This window comes from Microchirus variegatus (genome assembly GCF_963457635.1).
Source record: "Microchirus variegatus genome assembly, chromosome: 7".
Classification (NCBI taxonomy): domain Eukaryota; kingdom Metazoa; phylum Chordata; class Actinopteri; order Pleuronectiformes; family Soleidae; genus Microchirus; species Microchirus variegatus.
The window spans coordinates 9666645-9688691 of record NC_139808.1 but is presented as its reverse complement, the minus strand read 5'-3'; the positions used below and the strand labels follow the sequence as shown (position 1 = coordinate 9688691).

Here is a 22047-nt window from a genome sequence, read left to right as displayed (position 1 = left end):
ATTTACCATCTATTTTCAAAGTTACTGATTTGTTTTCTGCATCAGCAGATACGACGGACTTGTGTGTGTATATCGCCACCTGTTGTTCGTGTGGCCGCTATGCAGCTGCAAGATTAGAAAGATTAGATTTTCTGCAGTAAATAGATAATCATTTGCACCGGTATTAGTATCTAGTTCACCATAATGTGTCAGAAAATGACACCAAATGAACAAACTGGAGACAAGACCGTTATTTTAAAATTGGTTTTATTATGCAAAATAATGTCTTACTCATAAAAAGAGTTGTGTCCAAGTTTTGAATTACAATAATAAAATGCAACTTTGACAGGATTGCACACAAACTGTGAATGAAATATTGCATTGATTTAAAGATGCGGATTTGTTAAAATAATGTGTATACCAATTCTTAAAAACTGTCCATGTGTGAACCAGAATTTCCATTTCACTTCCATTTAAAATTCACTTCCATTATTCCATTTCACTTCAATATTAAAAAAAAATGTGACCATAAATAAAATTCAGTAAACATAAATCAGAGCAGATCCAAGCACAGTGAAGAGTTGCATAAGAAAGAAACATCACCTTGCTCATTCATCACAATGTGATAAATTGCTGTATGACAGTGGTTCTCCCATTATTTTGTAACTATCAGGTTTCCAGTGTTCTAAAAGCGCATTCATAGCTTTATCTAATTTCAGAGTTTGGGAAAAGTCATTTTGCCCAACCAACAGTCCTGGAAGAGAAGCTCTGGAGATTCAATCCTCCATGTAGAGCAGGCACATTTTTGTCCTGGTAAGGAGCCCGACGAGCATTAAGTGGCAAAAGACGCCACAAGTTTCAGAAGTTTCTCAGTGGCTCTCAAATATCTCCTGTCCGGAGAGACGTTTTCAGTATGTAGCTATTGAATATCTATTTTCCCCCTGCCCCAATGTCAATTTCATTTGCTGTTAAATGTCAGCAAAAAAAACAAAAACAAAAGAGGTATCACCAAAGCTCACACTTGTGCTTCGGGTTCATGGGAGCGTCCGCTTTGCAGCCAAAGTGCTTTGAGAACTCCTGTGAATTGGAGACTGGGCCGATGACTCGAAATCTTGATGGACTGTGAGGATCTGTGACTATGCCCTCGTGTGAACTCTCCGGTGTCCTGACAGAACACCATACCTGCAAACATAAGCAAACAGAAACAACTTACACCATGGTATTTCAAATAAAATAGACTAACCTGATTTATTTTCATTGCTTGTAATTGTATATCTCCAAGTGTTTAAATGGGTTATTCATTTCAAGTTCACCATCTGTCTAATACAAAGCATATTTATCCTGTTCCTTAACTTAAATCTCACCCTGTAATGAAAAATAAGCGTCTTGTCTTCTGACTGTGATATTTGAACTTCACCATGATGAATGGTGTGGAATATTTAGGAGGGTCTATCTGCAGAAATCTAATATACTACCTATAAGTATGTCTGTATTAGTGAATAATGGTTTCAAAAATAAAAATCATTTTGGTTTTCATAGCCTTAGAATAGGTCTTCAGCAAAGGCACTGCCACCATGTTGCTACGGCCGCCCAAATGAACAAAACAGCGTCCATTTCACATTTTAAAGTGGAAGCTTATGATGCAAAGAAGAAGAATGACATCCTTTAAATCCCAAAGATGATGTGTACACATGACTGAATTAAATTTTGTTGCTGTTTTAGAGCAATTACAGTCCAGTGTGCAACTTGTAGAGTAAGTGAACTCGTAATGAATAAACAAAATAAACACAATTTTTATTTTCGTAGACCTTTGTAGACTTTTTTTTGGGCAGGGAAGTGAAATACTAATTGAGGATATGGTACAAAGTTAAACATGTTCATGTTTAAAGCTGGAGGGGACTCAAAGCCCAGGTATAAAAACAGGAGTGGAATAAGAATATTGACAATTAGTTACAGAATTAATTAATGAATAAATAAATAAATAAATAAATACTAATAAATAAATATAGTGTGACTGATGCAAACCTGGGCAAATCCTACGAAAAACAGCTGGTGGTTTGTCAATCCCAGTGCAGGTAGTGTGGCCTCCTCACCATTCTTCTTGATCCAGTTCTCATAAGCCTTTCCAAAAAAACAGATTGATCATGTTACACATGTTCACTCCGAAAACAGACCATAGAAAACATAAAACCCACTTTAGGTCCTCTATAGTTTTCCCTTCATTTAATGTGGGCCGCTTTGACTTCCATACGATTTTCTCATCTGCTTCATAGACTGTGACCTTTGATTACATGGAAAGAATGTGTTCACGTGAATAAGAAACCAGAGGCTGACAAGGCCACTCATAAGCACCTGTTGCCATTTCCAGGCTTCACTGCGACCCAGACAACCTGCTTTTTCCAACACAGATAAATTGACACAACAAACAACAGCCTCAGCAAATAAAGTAGAGCAGGGGATTCACCTGAGACCTATGTGAAAGTTTATGACCTCGTAAACATGCAATCTGACAGAGGTGTCTTGGGTAAAACGGAGGTAATGTTTTCCATTATGATCCCAATGCTTTACTGCAGCAGCAATTATTGTGACGGTAAGAAACTTTCCCTGCCACCAGACCTTGTAGGCAGCTTTAAGTCCGCCGTTGTCAGCAATGTTCTCTCCCAGGGTTTGTCTCCCGTTCAGAGGCTCCTTGTTTATCGTGTAGTTTCCATACTGCTCCACCATGCACTGAGTCTGCTTTTTGAAGGCCTCCACAGAAGAGTTCTTCCACCAGGGACGCAGGATTCCATCCTTGTCAAATTCCCTCCCTGTTTGAGTGAATAATTGAAATTTAGCTGTAATCTAATTTCAGTTATCATCCTCTGAAATGTATGAAATACAAAACGTACCTTGGTCATCGAAAGCATGCGTCAGCTCATGTCCCATGACCACACCGATTCCACCAAAGTTCAGAGCTCTGGAATAAAACACTTTTTTTTGAATTCTGATAAAATCCATCTAGTCTGATTTAGAAAACTTGAATGAAGGAGATTTACCTGGACGTAGACTGACTGTAGAATGGAGCCTGAAGGATTCCTGCTGGCAGAACAATCTCATTCTTGGTGGGGTTATAATATGCATTCACAGTTTGTGGGGTCATGCTCCACCTGAAAAAACAAACAAGGAAATTGCATGACACAGACGCCAAATCCAGAATATCAATTCCATCTGCTGTGCCAGGCTGACTACACATCAGCTAGGAAGGCATGGGGCCCTGGTCTGCCCCCTCCCCCACAGCCTAATGAGAGACAATGATCAGTACAGCAGAGACAAGGTAGTTGCCTGGGAACATTATTTGTGGATGGAAGCATTGTTCCGCTGAGTCAGTATAATGCGACCTTCTTTCTGGCAGAAGAGGCAAAAACGACTCACTGGTTTCTGTTGGGGGTTTTCCTCAGCTGGTCTGCCGTCACTCTGGCAGAGAAGTTGTAGTACTGCATGACGTTCTGGAAGTAGAGCTCTGACACCACCTCAAACTGAAACAGAGGAGAGGAGGAGTTCAGTGTTTTTTTTTTTTAAGGGCAGCGTGAGAGCGCGGCTCTGTGTTTTACCTACGTCGTTGAAGACTTTGTCCAGCTTCGTGGCGTTCATGATGAAGTCCGGATATCCAACCATGTTGTAAATTGCGTCTGCCTGTTGGAAAGTGACAATCGGGGGGAAAAAAGTGTCAAAAAAACATTTTTACACCAGGTGGCAGTGCTGTATTCCACCTGTAGGTAACATGATCTTATTTCAGAGGTACAAATTCAAAACAAGCTACGCTTTATATTTATACGATGCATGTATTAAACAATATTGCAAAAAAATTAAGCAGCAAATTGTCAGCGCTGAAAATTAATATACAATAATATGCAAATATAAGTGGTAGGAGGGTTCTGGGTGGACTCCATATTTATGTCAGTGTGTCTGATAGGGCTGAATAATTTGAGGAACATATTTGTATTGCGACTTTTGAAAACAACATTGCAAATGAATCGCAGTGTGTAAGGTTTAGGGGGTAGAAGAAGAAGAATGGCAGAAATTGAACATACTACCCACTGTATAAGTGTAAAATTGCTTTAAAATAATAATAAAAAAGGTATGTGAACCATAGAATAAAAATAAAAAGAATGCATGAATGACAGCTTAAATAATATAAGAATGACTCTTTCTGAAATCATGAAGGGTAAAGTATCAATCTTGGCTCAGATGGCCTACATAACATACAGCTTAATTTTATACCATTGCAATTTCGACAATAATGTCTGTACAGGGTAAAAGGTCATATAGATCACACCCCTTGACTCTGTAAACAGACTCTCTCTGCCCCCCTACAGTGACTTCCTGGTCTGTGTCTGCAGGAAGGGCCTGTGTGGACAGTGAATATTTAACTCAAACCCTTAGGGACAGCCTAGGGAGTCTTGGGGGGTGAGTTCAGCCTCACTAGCAGGTTGGACTTCTGTGTTTCCCACAGCTACTCTGGAAAAGTCTACGGGGGTCAGGGGTGTGGTTGAGAGATTCTCTGTGTGAGCTCGGGGTCGGGATGTGGGCTTAACTGGCACAGAAGAGAGGAGGCGGGATTAGCAGTTCTCAGGAATTCTTTCTGTTGCCTGAGGCTCTTCTCTCCTCCATTTTGGCCATTTAGGTCCACATACTGGTTATTTTCCACCTGGTGGCTGTAAGTGGTCTGTCTGGGCTAATCAGTGCTCATCGGTTGCCTTCTTTCAATTGCTGGAGATATTTGCTCAGTTGTTGGCTGCTGAGCTGGGTGAGTATCGGCTCTCTGGATGTGTCTGTGTCTGCTGGGTTGCATCTTCTGGTAATATTTACAGAAAGTCTGGATATGAGCACTCAGGATAGTCTTGCAGGATATTTGTGGTTCTTCCTGGCCATTGCACTTTCACACATGGAGGGATTGACTTCATCCACTGCCTACTGCTGTGTGCATATGGAAACTGATGATGCCAAACATCAAAATGTCACTGTTACATTTACTTTGGCTGTCATTTTTGAAAACATGCGTCAAGATGTACTTTTTCAGGAGGAAAAACTTAAATCCCTCATTGGAAAAGGTCTATGGAATTAAAGGCTAACCAACCACTTCTTTTCCTTTGTTTTACTCATTCAATTGTGAAGAGGCATACATTTTGAAGCAGGTCCATGGTGTCAGTAGGTCAGCTGGCCTGAGTTTGTTGCTTTCCTTGTGAAATAATATGGTTTACAGACATTATTAAGCCGGTACCTTCTACCTCAACTTCCACGGACACAAATGCACACCTTCTCTATTGCAGCTCTTTTTGTTTCAGAGTCCATCCAGCTCACATGCTTCAGGCTCTCCTGAAACGCCCATTTAATTTCTGTGACCATATCCTCAACCTGGAGCGCAGGAGAAGGAAGACACACACACACACACACACACACACACACACACACACACACACACACACACACACACACACACACACACACACACACACACACACACACACACACACACACACACACACACACACACACACACACACACACACACACACACACACACACACACACACACACACACACACACACACACACACACACACACACACACACACACACGAGTCAGAATCATTTCACATAGCAGGAGAAGCAATTGTGCTGCGAAGGGACTTTGTACACAATTTACTTTGGCTTTGTTGTCTTCAGCGAACGTGGCTTTGACAAACAGGGCTCCGAGAGCAAAGCCCAGGGCGCTGTCGGTGTCGCTGACACACAGCTTCCAGCGCGGAGTGCAGCTCTGCAAAAATAATACACACGAGACATTTACACATCCTCATGTTCTCTTACACCATTAGATATCATCAATTGGAATGTTGTTTCGTGGACATGACGGTACTTGTTACAGTGAGATGTGGACTACATGTGTAAGAAGAGAAAACAGAATGTTTTTACAGGTAAATATTTACTCCAAAGGGGAAACTGTGGTGTTAAAGCAATGACACTGTAGCTCACATATATACACACATACACCAAAAGTAGGTAGAGGACATTGTAGTTACAATAAATCTCTCTGCATATACACTACCGTTCAAAAGTTTGGAGTCACTTAGAAAAGTCCTTATTTTTGAAGGAAAAACTCATTTTTTTCAATTAATTATTGAAATTAAATGAATCAGAAATACACTCTATACATTGTTAATGTGGTACACGACTATTCTAGCTGCAAACGTCTGGTTTTTAATGGAATATGTACATAGGTGTATAGAGGCCCATTTCTAGCAACCATCTCTCTCAGTGTTCTAATGGTTCACTGTGTTTGCTAATCGCGTTAGAAGGCTATTGGATGATTAGAAAACCCTTGTGCAAAGATGTTAGCACGGCAGAAAACAGGTTTTGAAGGGCAAAATTATTATTATTAATACAAATCATTACTTCTAATCTTGTCAATGTCTTGACTATATTTTAAATTCATTTTGCAACTCTTTTGATGGTTAAAAAAATAAGTGTGAGTTTCAATGGAAAACACACAAAATAAATGTATAAGTGACCCCAAACTTTAGAACGGTAGTGTAATTCACTATACTTTCAAAATAAAATGAAACTTAAAAACATATAGAAATTAAGAAATTAAAATACAACATTGTGTGCAGTTGAGAATACTCTCGTCAGTCAATTCTTGATTTTGGGCCATAGAGGACAAGGATTTCTCCTTATATGAGAAGTAAAAATGGCAGCACACACTTGGTTGGCTGTATTCCTGTAGTAGCAGGAAATAAACGGATAGCAAATTAACGGATAGCAAATTATATCAGCGGTGTAGGAGCCAGCGTTGGGTTAGGTTTAGTTTGGGGTTGGTTTTGTTGTTATTTTTAGCTATGATATAAACAGGGATCGGGAGGTATGTGTCCGTTTTAGCTGTACTAAGGTTTTTTGCTTACTGATTATTATTATGATTATTTATTTTTGTTATCACTGGCTTTTGTGATTTTTTTAAGAATACATAAAATATTAACTTTAACTTCCCAGTGTATGTCCAATGAGGTTGAACAGCGAGAAAGACAATGGAAACAAACACAAAATAAAGAAAATACATGTGAGCTTGAGAAATCCACAACCTCTGTGGCCTTTGCTTGCTGAAGGAAAGCTGACCTGTTATCCCTCTGCGGGCTGACTGACACAGTGTTTCCTCAGAGGGAATGACTAGTGTTTTTTTGGAGATAAAATGGCAACAATAGGACAAACCACATGTGAACTCTTGGGCCAACCACAACAAACAAACTGAGTGATGGAAAAGGAGTATTTTCAGAGGGAAAAAGAGATACATACTCATCTGTAAGTGGCTGTTAAACGTATTCATGAGCTATTATTGAAACACTGATAGTCAAAGACCAAACAAAAGAAGAAAAGCACTTTGAGTTGCTATTAATGTGGATATACAGATATAGTGTGCAAAAGTTTCAGGCACCACCAGCTCTGTTGTTTTTTTGTCTGTCAAATTCATTCAACCTGGTAGTTTACCGACCGTGTGTAAAAGAAAATGTCCTTATGTGGCAAAGCCATTATCAGGTGAAAGGAAGGACAAGGACAAATTGAGCTGCATGTATACTTAGATAAAAAAGACCAAGGTCGGGCCTGAGGAAATGAAGAGGATTCTGACAAAGCAAAGTTGTAAAATCCACTCGGGCACACAAGGCACAGATGGAAAATGAGACGTTACTCACAGAAAACAGACACACAAAAAGACACACAGAACGTTTCAGGCTTGTTATTACAGCTTGACCTTAGTGGAAAACAAGGCAGAGGAAACAGGATCTTGCTCAGATAAGAGCTGTAATCACTGGAGGAGTCAGAAATCTTTTTTTTCTCCCCCTCAGTGAGAAGCAAATACATGTTTTAATTAATGAACGTCTTCAGATATCTAAAGCTTTAATGATGTCCTGGAGCTGAGAATGCTTTGGTTTGGTTGACTGAGAACATAAGACATCCGTCGCACAGATCCCGGCCTCTGAGCTGAATGATAATTCAATCCAGTCTAATATTTCATCTCTTAGTCCAAACATAAAGCAATTGTTTCTATGACTAAATCCAAAACAGTGAGGTCAGTGGATGTAAGAAGAAACCAGGTCATTTTTCTGAGAAAGACTACGCTGCTATTAAAAAAAGAAATCAAGTGTAAACTTTTGATGCCACAGGTCAAAGACACTTACGCCATGCAAATATTTACATTTTTAGCTGGGCCATGTTGAGTCACAACAAGAGGACAAAGTCTGAAACCACAGTTTGTCCTCACTGGGAAACAAGTGTCTGACTTTTCAGTTCAACATTTTTTGTTATTGATTATTTTGTTGTTGCTTTAGTTACAGTTGAGATTTGGTTGCTTTTCAAAGTAGTGGTTGACTCAAATCGATCCCCTGCATTCTTTGAAGCTACTTAGGGCTTAGTCCTGCACATAAAATATCACCTTGTCTGAAACCTGGTTACACATATTATGGTCGAAGAAAAAGTCATGTTTCTCTCGCAGAAATATATCGGTTTTAAGCAATCTCTCTTTAAAACGCCAATGAAGTACATGAGTTTTACATAAGTTCAAAAGTTTGGGGTCACTTTTTTTCCAATGAATATACCATTAAATTAATCAGAAATACACTCTATACATTGTTAATGTGGTAAACAACTATTCTAGCTGCAAACGTCTGGTTTTTAATGGAATATGTACATAGGTGTATAGAGGCCCATTTCCAGCAACCATCTCTCCAGTGATCTAATGGTACATTGTGTTTGTTAATCACGTTAGAAGGCTATTGGATGATTAGAAAACCCTTGAAAACCCTTGTGGAATTGTGTTAGCACAGCTGTCAATGTCTTGACAACTCTTTTGATGAATAAAAGTGTGACTTTTAATGGAAAACACAAAAAAAAGTTGTAAACATGACCCCAAACTTTTTAACGGAAGTGTATATAAAGCACTGACTGAATGTTGTCCCAGTGAGGAAAAAGGAATCGGTGCTTTCAGTGACACATTTCCGCTTTCTCGCTCTCTGTGCTGACTAAAAATGATTCCTCTGCCGATTATCACTCACAAAAACAAGAGTTCAAGTAAAAAGCTGTTTAAAAATCAGCTGTTTGGCTCTGGGCCATTTCCACGGCCTTCCTCTAAAATCCCACATACACCGGGGTCAAGAGGACTTTTCCCAGTGATTTGCTTCGTAACAATTCAAGTAAACGTGTACGTAACTGTCAATCTGGGTCTAAAACAAATCTGGAAAGTATCTCTGCAGCTGACATCCTGTCACTGAGTTTACAAACATGCCAGTTATACATCATCTGGGTGAGAATCTGGCAGGCATTTAGCGAATTGCTTTTTTCCCAATTTTTAATCTTTTCCATCTGTGTCATGTTGGATTATAGTGATGATTATATGAAAACAATCTAAAATCTCTTACCTTTTTGATTCCATACATGACCTCCAAAAAGCGCTGCTCAGCATCCTGGAACCTTTGGTCCAAAACAGACACCATCTTCCTCACTACTTTCATTATCATGTAGTTGTTGAGAAGGCTGCAACAAAAATACGAGATGAGAATTAGTTTTTCCAAATTTGTTGCTCTCTTCCATTTTACAAACACTTAACGCAGCAAAATCCAGCGTCTGAATTGTCTGACCTTTTATTCGTTTTAGTTATGAGCTCAGAGACTTTGCCTAGGTATTCCTTGGCATAAACAACCACTGGCTCCGAGTCATTGAGCGGCACGGGAGCAAACAATTCTGTGAGGTACGGCATCCAGTTTACTGCAGGAGCCAGAGTCTGAGGCAAAGACAAAACACACACATACGGACAAATGATGTGGGGAAAAAAACATCTTACCACAAATTTATAAGAGTTTTCTAATACGCAATGGTCCTGTGTGCAGAACAGAGAAAGATCGATCAAGAGAAATATTCATAAACATATATCTGTTTGTTAATATAACCTGAGACTGAGGCAAGTGGATTCTATTTGTACTGTAGCGAAGAACAGACAAATCAAACAAAGGGCTTTTGGAGTATTTAAAATGGTACCTGAAGGCTTCTGTAGTTTCTAAGATGCACTTGCCAGCAAAGCCATCAGGAGCAACTTTGTGTTTAAGTGTCTTAACCAGAGACACATCGACATGTAGACAAATGGAGCTGGGGATCAAACCCACAAACCCTCAAAGTCAAAGCCGCCCATAAGCGAGAGATGTTCAGCTGGTTGCAAACATGCAGCCACTAGATGCCACTAAATTCTACACACTTGTCCTTTAACCGTTTAAGCAGATACAAATCAGACTGGGAAACACTCACTGCCAGGTCCTTGGCCTCCATCTTATTGTAGATGAGCTCTTCATCCCGTCTCTCATCTTGTGGGACTGTGATGTTGGCCAGACTGGTTTCAAAGTCCATGATCTCCTCCATCAGTGTCTGAGACGTTTCCTTTGAGCCACCGAGAAGAACCCCCAGCTCCGTGAGGAAGCTGAGGTATGCCGTGAGATACTGCAGCACACACACATGGTAGAAAGGACAGTGAGGGGGGGAGCAGAGTTGTAAAAACAAGCAGTTTGTGAGGCTATAATAAAACTAAATTAGGAAGAGTAATCCTAAACTATGCAAATATGTGAAACTATGCAGAGTTTCTGTTCAGCCTAAAGCTAAAATATTTATTTTTCCCGACCCTCTCCAAATGAACAATGAGCGTTCAGATATATTCTCATTATGGAAAACTGCAGATCTGAAAGAGCCAGAGCATAACTTCTGTTAAAGCTGTTGTAAAGTTGGACATAATTAGCTCTAATTTACCTTTTCATTTGCTGTCTTGTTGAGGTAGTAATCCCGTGAAGGTAGTCCCAGGCTGGACTGATCCAACTGGAATCAAAGGAAACACATGATTACTTTTATTTAGCCTTTATTTCAGTATTTACAAACAGCCTAAGGCATCGTTCATGTGACTGCAGCCTCAAATACCACAAATCACAAATAAAGGCGTTTATTTACCATGTGTTAATCTCAGGAAATCAACAAAGGAATCAATCTCAGACCAATGGTATCAACAACATAAACCCTATCCCTAGGTAGGACACAGGTGCCACAGAATTTTTCCTCATGAAAAAAACAATCAATGATTCAAATCCTTTTGAATTATCTGTATGTGTTGTGCAGGCCACAGTTATACACATACCCACACACAAGAATCAGGGTTATAGCCAATCAGTGTAACTGTCAAGCCATGAATCAATTAGGACTTTTATGAAGTCTAGTAAAGCCTGTTAAAAGGTCTATATAAACATGCCTCTAACAACTCCCACCTGGATGATGTTACTGTTGGAGTTTTTGGAATCAGTGCTGACGAACACAGTGAAGAAAGGCGACGTGTGATAATTCGTCGACACCGTTCGCAAAACTTCCTGGAAATTGTCCTTGTCCCAGGGTCCAGTGAGAGCCCATCCTCCTATCTAAGACAGACGGGTTTTAGAAGACATTCAAGGAAATATATTTGTCTTTGTTATGTCTGACAGCTTTGGGAATAAGCATACCTGGCTGATCAGCTCCTGGAGTGGTTTAGCTCCCAATTCCTCAATCTTGGTTTCGTTCATGCAGGCCTGATAATATCGCTGAGCCTTTTCCTCTGCCTTACTCAAACCTTTCTTGGTCGTGTTTTCTATTGCAGTAAAGATACAGGAGAGATTGAATGCCAAGTCAATACAAGCCATTTCTCCACCACTGGGAAAAATGATGGAGAAAATGTCAATTAACCCATGTCGGACACTGACACTCACCTAATAATCGCTTCATTGCGTTCATGTTGTGCTCCCAGAGGCGAGTGAAAGGCCCCCAGCGGGATTTTCCATCAGGAATGGGGTTCTTCTTCACCCAGCCCCCACAGGCAAAGCTATAAAAGTCATGACAGGGGTCTACTGATCGGTCCAAGGCTCCCATTACTGCACTGGCCACAGTAATGCATGGCTCTGTTAGGCACAAGCCGGGATGAGCTGCAGGAGATCGGAGAGAAAAGAGAATTTTAAAGATACTTTCGTCTAACACATTTCTGCATGAACGAGGCCCGCAACGATTATTCAGTTAATCAATTATTAATAGATTAGTTTAAGTGATTTTCTTTTGTTTAATAATAAAAACAACCTCTCTGATTGTTCTGCTTCTTAAAAGTAAATCGTTTTCTGGTTCCTTTGCTCCATGTAACAAATTAAGTCATTAAAACGGAATATTTTTGCAAAAAAAAATTAAAAAACACAAAGGTTTTGGAATTTTTTTTTGACATTCTATGGAACAAACAACTATAATCGACATATTAAGCAATTATGAAAATATTCAGTAGTTGTAGCCATAATACAGAAATCTAATCTAATCTAAAACCACTAATATCATATATTGTGTTGAATATAGTGCACTTTTGTCTGTTTGCAACACTCTAAAGTTTAATCTTTAAACTTTAAAGTTTAAAGACATGGAAATGCGTATTTCTGGACTGTCATTTTCATTCACAGTTTTATCGCCTTAAAGGTCACAGGAGGAGCAGAAGCCAATCCCAGCTCACTGACATGCGGTGAAAGGCAGGAAACACACTGGACAGGTTACCTCCCCGTCCATTACAGGGCCAAAATACAGAGATGAACAACCAGTCACTCACAATTTAGAGTGTCCTAATCCACAATCTGCATGGTTTTGGACTCTGGGAGGAACCTGGAGAGAACCCTTGCACACATGAGGCTAATTTTGGATAACCAGATCAAGAGCAGAGCAAGAAGCTTGGACGACTTCATCAGGACTAGAGTTTAGGTCAATCAGTTAATTTGTGGGTTCATAAAGGAATGATAACTGATCCCTGGCTTGTGTTTGTGCTTCCAAAAATAACCGAAATTTTGTATGAGCCTGAGAAGCCTGAGAGGAAATGGCAGCAGGTTTCTGTCTGGTCTGTGTTACTTTTTAAAATCTAAACACATAAGATTTAGAAATGTCTCCGTGTTTAAAGAAGCATAAGTGCTCACAGAGTCACAGAGAGACTCCATGGAACAGCTCACCTTACTTACATGACTCAATTATTTTAGACTCTCGCCATCATCTGCCCATACAAGGGCGTAAGACAAGGACAGCGACGCAGATGGAGGCAGAAGTTCCGAGCAGTAATGAGGTTATTACCCTGAGGAGAGTTCATCCTTGTCCCTTTTAATTGTTCAAAGTGGTGTGATGTGACATGCGGCTCTGAATGGGAGGAAGCGGCATTACATTTCCCGTGGCGAACTTGAGGAAGCGGAACGGTTGATTGTGAATCCTCGAGCCTTTTTTTCCATAATGAACAAGCTCAGGGGAGAAATTAAATGTGTTTTCAGACGCCTTGGATGAAGGTGTGGCTTTGGTATTTTAAAGAAAACATTAACTGCCTGCAGTGCATTAAACGCCACAGCAATGTTCTAAAAGCCTCGTACATTATATTACATAGTTGGATGCTTAAATAACTGGTGACAGTCCCCCAAAACAACAGTTGTCAAAGACTAAAACATTCTAAATGTTATTATATATTGAATAATTTGCTCTACATGTCTCCATATATATTAATACTCTTAATGATCCCACTTCTTTCTGCCTTGTGGAAGTTTTTCTTCAACATTTTTGAGGATTACGCACAAAGGCAAATCTGTGATTTATTTAAAACTTATTCAGTCTACATGTGAAATAAGATGGGTCTGTATCATTACTATATATCAAATATTCGACTAGACTAATGAAAACCCTCATTTTATACTATAATTGGGACTGCATCCATGACAAGGGACATTGAAAGGGGGAAAGTATGACCAGGCATAAAGATGCAAGATGCTTATTACCTGTCTCTGCGAGTTGGATTAAATCAACAGTAATCTCAGACTACATGTTCATGTACGAAGGCAGAGCCTCCAGTTACTTCTTTCAGCACAAAGACTGGAAACAGGGGCAAAGACCAAGATCATCCTTTCAAGAATTATTCATCTAAACATCATATAGTGACAGATTATACTCTACAACTACAGAGCCTGTAAGAGCAGTTCACTTGCCAGATTATAATCCAACACATTAAAAAAGGGGGAGATATTCTTTCGTTTGTCTGTAGTTCAAAGACATGACAAAAAAACTACAGAAGTGTGAACAATGTAGGTATTCTTCAATACAGCAAGCATGTAAATTATGGTCCCATTTAAAGAACAATAACCAAGTAAGATCCACACATCAGCTCCATTATCTCATCCAAATAAGGTATCCTTTCGTTCCAAAAAAAGCTAAAATGGCGCTGGCCAAGCTGCAAAACTCAAGGCTTCAAACGGCAGTTGACAAACTAGTAGGTGGTATCACTTCATATTTACTTTACACATCCTGTATGGGACAGGATTCACACCTCTCATCTGACACTCATTAAGAAAGCCAAACCACCTACCTAAAGCACCTCTTTAAACCCTTCTGCTTCTGTGTTTGCATGTTTAATGCACCGTGAGGTATATGTTTTTTTTTGCCAGAGTTTGTTTGTTTTTCTGTCTGACTGTTAGCAACATAACTCGAAAAGCTATGGACGGCTTCGGATGAAATTTTCAGGAAATGTCCGCAATGATACCAGGAACAAGTGATTACATTTTGGGCATGATCCGTGGGGGGGGGGGGGTCTGCTGAGCTGGCAGAGGTCTGCGCTCTCCAAGTGCTTTTCTAGTCATATTATACACTTAACATTAAAATAAAAAAGCTTTGAATAAATCGGAAAGACAGAGGTTTGATCCAGAGGAACCTGCTCAGCCATTCCACATGTGTGTTTTCCAGCGTAATTATGAAGCCTGAAACATAAACTCACTCTGTTTATAGAAGACACCGGTCGTGATGAGTGATATGAGCAGGCCCAGAGACACAACACACACCAAGAACAGCACCCTCTTCTCTCTTTGTGTCCTGTCGGGACAACATGAGGGACCTCGGCTGTGCAGCAAAGTCACCTGCGACGGACAGACGGAAGGAAAAGTTCTTGATTTAATCCACTATGTTAAACATGACATGTTTGAAAGGGTTAAGCAAACAGGCCTCATCTGACTGGAAAATTTTAAAGAGACAAACAGCTACTTAGGGATCTGATGACAGATTTGATTTCAAAGCTCCCACACAGAAAGCATTCCTCTATTGTTCCCTCTCTTCTAGTTTAACATGCAGTCATAAAGAGTTCCATCCTCCTGCTCCAGATTGGGAAAAAGACACAATAATCCTACTTGTAACATATCTGGTGTAAAAGGTTGAGGAAGTTAACCAAGGTCACTACTTACTGCAAGACAAAATCCTGCAAAAATGGCCCATTGTGGTAAAGGGATACACCACTCCCTGACCTGTTTAAGTGGCTATTGTTATTAACGCATTTCCTACAGAGATGATTCCAAGGGACCACGAACAAATCTTTGTGAATACCTGCTGCAAATAAATGCCAGATTCTGGACCTTAAACGTTACATTATATAAATGTGGTGTTTAAATTAAAAATACTGAAGTGCGTTCATATAAGATACACACTAGCTTAGATGATCGCATGCTCTATGTGTACTTGAGAGAATCCAGCTGCCAAGCCTGTACCTTTTTTTCTCCATCTGTACTTTTACAGCTTTTATGAAGCCAAAAAACACAAAGGCAGAATAATTTTATCAAGTCTTGACCTCAAGCTCTCTGCCCGGGCTCCTCCGGTATGTTTGTTCCAGAGGAACCTGCTTTGATTCAGAAATAGAGGAAACTACCCTTGATGCCATTTAATCCTTTAGTGGAGATTTGAAAACACACTAAGAGAAAACGGTTCAGTTCAGATTTTTAAAACCATGAGGTAACAGCTTAAACTAGTAATGAATACAATATCTACAATCTGAGGAAATTATATGGGACAAATCATTCGTCAACATAAGTGATAAAAACAGATTTAAGATGCGAGGGATTTAATAGTAGTGTGATAGTTTATGTGATGACTTGATTGAGTGTGAGAGTTCCTTTATGAACTTCAGCAGCCACAGCAGAATTAATAAGGTGCAACTAACGTGTTACGATTACTAATGTCTTTAAGTACGATAATGCTGGTTTTAGTTTAATACATTTTGGGTTTTTTAGGTAATGTCAGCATGCCTATTATAGTTTTACTATTATTTCAAAATCAGAATCTGATTTGCTAGAATGAATGCTCTTGATCTGCATTAAAGTGTCACCTCATTTTCTTGTTTAAATGATCGAAATTTAACAACCAAACACCCAACAAGCGAACACTGTTGTATCATAGATACTGCAGGGGCAAATGTTTCATAGAGACAGTTAATTAGCTGTAATAATGTGTTGGAGCCAATATTAATTGTGCCAAATTAAATCATTAAAATGCCTTCTCCCAGGCAGCGAGAGCGACTTGATGTCGGCGTGTTCTGCGTTAACAGTGGAGGAGGAAAACATTCGGGCTGCTGTCTGCTCGTCATAACTCACAGTTGTAACCTGCAGCATCTGTTTGGCACATGTAACATATTATGAAACCTAGTTGAAACTCAGGGAAAAAAATGCTGTCACTGAGCCGCGGGAGATTGAAGAGAGGGTTGTACATCATATCGGCAGCATTACACTGCAGCCTATTAAACCTATAACACTGCTGCATCATACATTTATGCCTCAGCTAAAACTTTTCAAGGAAGATTTTTTTGATATAGCGCTTGATTGAAAGCTTTTACATTTTAACCTTTGTCGCTGCGTGATGACACAGCGCTGACATTTGTTTATTTTCAGTACAACGCGTCTGCGGGCTTACCTGCATGGGCGACGACGGGTAGATGTCATCACCGGTGGAGTCCACCAGATCTTCCTCGTCCAGCGTGGCTCTTTTGTATGACGACATCTGAAAAGTCAAATGGAGAAAAGACTCCCTCAGTGCTTCCATCCTTCACACCTCTCTCCCCACTGACAATAGGTGTGTGTGTGTGAGAGTGTCTTATATGTGTGATGCCTATTCTTCTTCAGCAGTCTCTGAGGCTTCAGAGCAGGATTTCCCTCCAACATCCATGAGGAGGAATCTGGTTAGTCCGGTTGGAGCTCTTCCACACACACACACACACTTAAAAAAAAAAAAGAAGGTGTCCGTCCTCTGCTTTGAAAAGCATGCCTCTGCTGCCCCCTCAACATCAACACCACCTCTGGAAGCTCCCGTGGCTCATGACAGAGACCACTAGGCGAGTGAGGGGGGGGGGGGCAATGTCACAACACCATTCTCAAAGTTCTCCTCATAAACCTCAGCGCGGGTTCCCCTCTTCCTCTTTAAGCGTTCCGCTGCTCTTACAGGCAAACTCAGGCAAAATTCCGCCTCAGCCTCAGCCGGGTCTATGCAAACACGGAACTATGGAAGACGGAACTAGTGGAAAACAGGAAGGAGCACTGACTAGACAGAGTAAGATTACTGAGAGTGAGTGTGTGTGCGAGTGCATGTGTGTGTGTGTGTGTGTGTGCATTCCCCCATTGTGGTTTCAGATTTTTTTGGGGGAGGGAACCTTACAGTTGTAGTTTACGCCCAGTGTCTCTTCTATAGGTCATGAAACATTTGTAGGAGGGGGCTGAAAAAAGACCCGCCTCCTCCCATAACACGCTTGTATAGTGGTTGCCCATGGTAACCGTTACCTGATAGGCATGACAGGCCCTTCTTGTCCCGTTGCACTCGGGGCTAATAAAAACAAATCATCCAAACACTGCTTTTAAAATGTATTAAATAAAAACAGTTTGAAACTAATTAACTAATAAACTAAACTAATTAACCACTTTTCAAGAAGCAAACTTGGGTTGCTACAAGATTTGATTAGCTGATTTTCCAGGGCTGCAATGATTTATCAGTCATTTATGAATGTTAAGTTCTGTGTATTCAGCTTATTCAATCAGACATTTTTTCTGATTTCTTTGCGTCTTCATGAAAATAAAATGAATATCTTTGACATCTATGGTCTTCGTCATTTTTGGGATTTGTCGCAGCACTTTAAAATAAAGGGTAAAATTAAGTGAAAAAAGAAAAATAATCATATTGTGCATTTTGATGGATAATGCAGGATGCAAATAAACTTTACAAATGTTACAAATATGTGCAAAATGGCTCAGGAGCAAACCCAAAGGTGAAACCCCGGAAGGACAAAGCAGAAACTAAGTTGCACCAAACTCCACAAAACTTGGAACTAAGAAACATGTCACAGCCCAAGACAGACAAAAAAGTCCATCGGGACCATGGCCTCAACTCAACAGGAAGCTGGCCATTTTGAATTAGGTGTCTGCTTGGTATAATAGCTTTGAGAGATCCCTGTTAAATCTTACACAATGCCGTAATAGCTGTAGTAGCTTTAATTAACGGTCATATTTTGGAGTCAAAGTCTTTGTTTCAGTCAGTGCATTTTGAATTGTTGGCTCCTGACATAATCATATTAAGTTATAAATACATTTTACCCGCTGTACCGATATCGCCAACCCCGAATTCAGCCGAAAGAGAGCAGCTGAGGACCGTCTTTGTTCTCTCAATACAATCTCAGGCTCTGTTCCTGCAAATGTTCACCATCACACTCTGGCTTCCATCTTTAACATCCACTGAACACAAAACAAACCCGTGATCGCCTGGGACACGAATATCCATTATAGAGATAATGAGATTTTCTCATGAACATAACCAAAAAGTCCAATCCAGTCAACACTCCATGCTTTATTTTATTCCCACACTTATTTCCTGTAACCATGCCTCAGAGGAGAAAATCGTGTTCCTAGCACAAACATTCCAGTCAACGCCAACTAAAACCCAGAGCAGGGATTCCTGTTAAATCTTGCCTTCTATCAAACAAGAAGCCACACATCAGAACCAGTAACAACATCGGGAGGGGATACAGTAACACTAAAACCCTGAAATAACAACAAACACTGATATCTGACAATTGTCCAAACCCTTCCTGGCTCTGTCATGTGGAGAAATGAAGTGATGAAAGATGAAGTGAGTGGCAGGGAGAAGGGGCAAAGTAACAAGACACCAGTTGGATTTAGGACACGTTCAATACATTTAATGGTTTCAAATGATCTATAGCTGAAAGCAATGAGACAGATTGGGAATTCTTGATGTTGGACTCATTCTCTTATATGCAGTTTGCTGAATTGCTAAAACTATACCTCACAAAAGCCTTACATGTCAAACACCATCTCTGATTCAATCTGTTATTTTGGATCACAGCACCGAGAAGCACGACCCAGCAGCAGATAGTTATCACACACAGACACACACAACCCTTACCATTACCTGGCACTGGTGCGCATATGTATTTGCATGTTGTTACACAACGGACCAAACCAGAGCTGAATCACTGCCTTCCCTTTGCCTGGCAATAATATTGGGTAACAACTAACATCAGTTACTTTTTAAGGAAGTACGTTCCAGAGCGTTGGTCAAGATCTCCACTTTTGTATCCTGGTCTACATAGCTTGATCCTGAGTCACGTAGTAGAGAAGAGAAGCATTTATTATATTAACATCAGTACAAACTGTGACCTAAACAACTGAGAAATTCCTGTTGATGCCCTCGACTTACTGGAAGTCACGCTACTCAGAACTCAGACGGGAGCCATTTGAAAATAAAAGACGGTCCCTTTCCTCAGCCTGTGGTCAAGGTCAGTGCTGCACTCTGTGGAGCAAACCACCTCGTGTGTGTCTTACAGGGTGTGAAGATGTCTTCCAACAGAAAAGCTGACAACATGCGGGTTCACTATCCCACGAATCTTGGAAGCCATGTGTGGCCACTGCCTTTCAGTAAGGCCATAAACCACAAGCATGCGTCACTGATCCCTCAAACCAGACGATTATTTGCAGCGCTGGGGCGTTCCTCCAAGAATAACTGGTGTGTGTTTGTGTTTGGGATCAGATGCTGCAGCGTTTGACAGCTCATTTCTGAAGAAAGAAAAAAACAAAGCAGGACGAGAATTTAAACGTCACTTAGGAGCAGCATCTGCTTTGGTGACAAGTGTTTTTTTCCTTGTACGATGTAAAAGTGCGTAATTATTCCAACCCACTGAGGTAAAACACAGGAAGACTGACGGAGAACTATCCTGATGATCACAGCCACATCTTCTGAACCACTGAACCTCGGAAGAGTCACAACCAGGTCCATGTCGAATACGAGTCGAGTGAGTTCATGAGCTTCAATGCTCCACATAGAGCTATTATTACACAAAATTTGTGCAATGTCTGTCATCAGAGTTTTCCTACTGTGTAACTAGAGCTTGATATAAATCGCAAAAATGACAGCATTAATAATACGACAATATTTCAATATCTTAAAATGGCCTATTACAAAACCACGAATAAGTCAAGAGTCGTCATCTTCAACCTACAGTAAAGGAAACGATCAGGTCTGAATGCAGCCAATACTCAATTCCAAGTCCTATTACAGGTCCAGAATAATCAGGACTTAAAAGTGCAACATAAACCACATATTCTGCCGCAAACTCTGGGCCAATGCCTGATTTTGAAAAACATAAAAAAAAAACAAGTGGGCTGAGACCTGATTGACATCATTGGTGAGATCATATCTGGTCAACAAAAGATGTTCAGGGCCCAAAGTGGAAATTAAAGAGGCACAATTCTGACACAATGACAAGTCAGACCATCAGTGCAATTATTCTGAAGCTGTTAGTTTGAGTTGGAGGTAAAAAAGATTAATGAATCCATTCCTACCAGATGATCTCGGATAGATCCACATGATACTAACACATGATTTATTACGTTGATTGCCTGAATCTCATCACTGAGTCTTTTTCTTTTTAGGTGGGTTCAGACCATGGGGCAGTTGTTTCTGGTACAGTGACCAATTCAACAAAGAGACTGGAAACAAAAGCCTAGAGGAGAAGCAGAAACCCACTTTTCAGTTAGACTGCTTGATTTACATGGAGAAGATCGAAATGTTCACAAAAAAAACAAAAAAACAATACTGTAAAAAACTTTTTGATGCAAGTTGGCAGTAAATATACACACACACACAAGCCAGGCATATGCTTGTTGGAGATATGGCCTCAGACCACATGCAGTCAGTAATTAAAGGCCACAAGTCAGTAACAATCTCATACTCGCTCATACAGGTTACACTACATGACCTCTAAGACTAAAGTACATGATAATGACTAAACATAGGTTGGTTAACTGCCAACAAAGCTGGGGGTCAGGTTGAGATGATCCCTAATCCCATTAATAAATAAACCAAATAAATATTTCACAACGCTGGCGTGTAAATTCTCTGAACCTCATATGCTGTGTAAATAAGTGTTGATACCTGCAGAGCGCTCACATCAAGCAAAGTACTGATGCAAGCGACATACGGTGAGGTGAAACAGTTTTGGTGAGGTACCGCAGCGGCATGTGTGTATTCCAGGCGCGTTGTTTACTGCATCCTGACTTGTGCGCACCAAGTGTACAACATTTAAAATCTAAAAAAGGTCTATTGTGCTACATTTGATGAAAATGAGTGACATGACATCCAATCTCCTCCCTATCCCAAGCACACCACGGAACGACAGTGGCCTTTGCATACCAACAAGGACGTACACATTATTTATCACAACTCTCTCTCAACTCTCTATCGCTCCTCTGTTCCTCTTTTCTTCTTCACTGATTTATGCGTCAGGTTTATGTGGGTGAACAGCCGTTCTTCACTGTTTGCATGAGCTCCCGCTTCAGAATGCTGAGCACAAGTCTGTTCAAACTGCTGTAGAAACATGTTGGCTCGAGACTGCGGCCCTTTACCTACTAAAGGCTTTTTCCCTATAAGGTTACATAAATAAGATGTGTGTGTTTGAATTATCTGTTGCTATCTGCGATCAGCCAGATATTGATTTATTAACCTGATCCATCATCAGTTAGGTAAAATCGACTCTCGACTGAAGGCATATCCTTGTTGAAATATTGCTTATAGTTATATTATAACTTCTGCTTTTCCATGTTGATAAAAGTCTCCTCTCATAACTCCCAGTCACACAGACACAGCCAACAGATTACAACAATAGCCCAAAAAAAACAGTTG

General features: G+C 40.2%; 1 protein-coding gene across 1 annotated transcript; it reads right to left on the bottom strand.

The window, feature by feature from the left end:
- Nucleotides 1-271: 271 nt before the first annotated feature.
- Nucleotides 272-16908, bottom strand: ece1 (endothelin converting enzyme 1; the record flags this gene model as incomplete). Its single annotated transcript, XM_083892867.1, has 18 exons — nt 272-1161; nt 2005-2100; nt 2596-2786; nt 2868-2935; nt 3015-3125; nt 3391-3494; nt 3574-3651; nt 5275-5373; nt 5666-5776; nt 9423-9537; nt 9642-9784; nt 10303-10491; nt 10795-10860; nt 11301-11447; nt 11529-11653; nt 11772-11984; nt 14825-14963; nt 16780-16908. The coding sequence occupies 18 exons, from the start codon at nt 16906-16908 to the stop codon at nt 985-987; spliced, it is 2301 nt and encodes a 766-aa protein (XP_083748993.1). The 3' UTR covers nt 272-984.
- Between the last annotated feature and the right edge of the window lie 5139 nt (nt 16909-22047).